At 55.9% G+C, this 2,044-nt stretch overlaps 1 protein-coding gene across 1 annotated transcript in view; it reads right to left on the minus strand.

Moving 5' to 3' along the window:
* COL22A1 (collagen type XXII alpha 1 chain) overlaps positions 1–2,044 on the minus strand; it is a 189,725-nt gene that overhangs the window by 7,150 nt on the left and 180,531 nt on the right. The window contains exon 58 of the mRNA XM_029923332.1: positions 6–113. Within this exon, the coding sequence (XP_029779192.1) occupies positions 6–113 (108 nt within the window). The remainder of the gene's footprint in view (positions 1–5; positions 114–2,044) is intronic.

Below are 2,044 nucleotides of genomic sequence, written 5' to 3' on the forward strand. Positions count from 1 at the left end.
GGTCCTTGGGGGCCCATCAGGCCTGTGTGGCCTTTGTGACCAGGGACTCCAGGGTCCCCAGGCTGGCCCTTTCCACCGGGAGATCCTTTGTCACCTTTGTTCCCGGGGTCTCCCTAGAGGAGGGAAGAAGCGTGTCAGCAAGCAGAGGACTGGCATCGGCCCCCCGTGCAGACAGGCCTGTGCCGCTGTAGGGAGCCCCCCGGGCCCCCGGCCTAGAGTGCAGGCCTCTGTCCTGGGGACGAGACAGGTGAGGACACAGACTCCAGAGAGAAAGCCACCTGACTGGGTGACACGGCTAGTCTGCAGAGGACAAAAGGAGAGCTCTGACTCCCAGTCGCAGTGCGTGTGCCCGCATCAGTGCTGAGCCTGACCCCGGGGACGAGGGCCCCTTCTGTGGGTCTGCTGTCAGCACGGACCTGGCTGCTCTTTACACAGAGGTGCCCCCCTCGCAGAAAGCCTCCTGCTGTTCTTGGCTTTGCTGGGCCCACATGGGATGACACTGACCAGGACACTCATTTCCCCATCCCTGACCTACACGTTCAAGTCCTGGATCAATGATTTGGGAACCATGGCAACCAGGGGACCCTCCAGTCCTCTGCCTGATGTGCAAGTGTGGGTCTGAGCAGGAAGTCTTGCATGTTGGTGGGTCTGAAAATAGGTGGCCACCTCGGTGAGCTCAGGGTGTACCAGGACTCCGTTGCTGCAGGCGGCAACACAGGGAAGGAGAGAGGGAGCAGGATGGTAGCCGGAAGTGGGGCGCGGCTGTGGATGTGACCCAGAGCCAAGGGAAAGGAAGACAGCGGGTAAGAAACTATCTCCAACACAGACGCGTCAATGAGAAACAAAAGGAGCCAAATAATGGACAAAGTCTGATAGGTTCCAGGGGGTTAGCAAAAGGCAGATGCGTGTTTATCACACACATACCCACAGGCTGGAAGATGAAAGGAAAAGGTCCAGTGATGGACCCTGGGAAAGGGGACGGGGCCACCATAAAGGGCACTGGATTCTCACTGCAGCCACGTTTCTGCAATTTGCAATCGTTAACTACATGTCCACAATGCTTTTTCAGCAGAAAGAACGGTGAATTTCAAACGAATGTGCCACATCCGAGGGGCAGGCCTGACTTAAATTTCTCGGGTGAGATGCATTTCACGGGGATGCTGTCACGTGGGCGGTCAGGGGTCGGCGAGAGTCCCCGGGCTTTGTGCCCCGGAATGCCGAGGCCCGATCACAGCTGCGGTACAGCATTTCCTATTCATTAAAAGTCTCAATATCACTTTGCAGGGGCAGGACTGGTCCCAGATTTCAAATGTTCCCAGGGGGGCAAAGGAATGCGGAGCCTGACTGCTCCCTGGCAAGGTTCCACTAAACCACTTAACGGGGAGAAGGCAGTTCTCCATTTATTGATTAGGTATCAGCGAAGAGATTTGCGGTCTGAACTCTGGCTCGCAGCCAAATCTCAGGCCGCCGCTGGCAGCCTTCGCTCCCAGGGGACACTTATGTGACACTGATGTGGGGGACCGTCAATGCCCCCTCAGCCACAGCTGCGTTCCTTGGTCCCATCCTCAGGAACCAGCGGCCATAGCAGAGGAATGCAGTCACTCCGAAGGGAGGAGGGAGAGAGATGCAGAGGGGGTGACAATCTCTGACATTCTCACTGCTCCGTCTCCTCCGGCCTGCAGGAGACACCCCGCCCCTCACCCGTCCAACTTGCAAAGAAAACAGAGATAAATTCTCTGCAGGACCACAGAAAACAAGCCGGGGGTGGGGTGTGGGGTGGCGGTGACGTCCACATTGTGCAACAGTGTGACAGTGTGACAGCTGACCAAATGGAGGGCTGTGGGCCAACGCGATGCTTGCTTCCTCTAAAAGGGACAGCAGTTGTCATGCGTATGGAAACACCCCTTCCCACGCTGACATTTCTGGCAAAGAAAAACAAAAACAAAAACAAAAAAACCCAAAGCCAAAAAACAACAACAAAACACAAACCAAAAAAATAACAAAAACAAAAAACACCCCCAAGCCCTCCCCCTGCTGTGCTTTG

This window comes from Suricata suricatta, chromosome 15, assembly GCF_006229205.1.
Source record: "Suricata suricatta isolate VVHF042 chromosome 15, meerkat_22Aug2017_6uvM2_HiC, whole genome shotgun sequence".
In the NCBI taxonomy this organism is placed as follows: Eukaryota; Metazoa; Chordata; class Mammalia; order Carnivora; family Herpestidae; genus Suricata; species Suricata suricatta.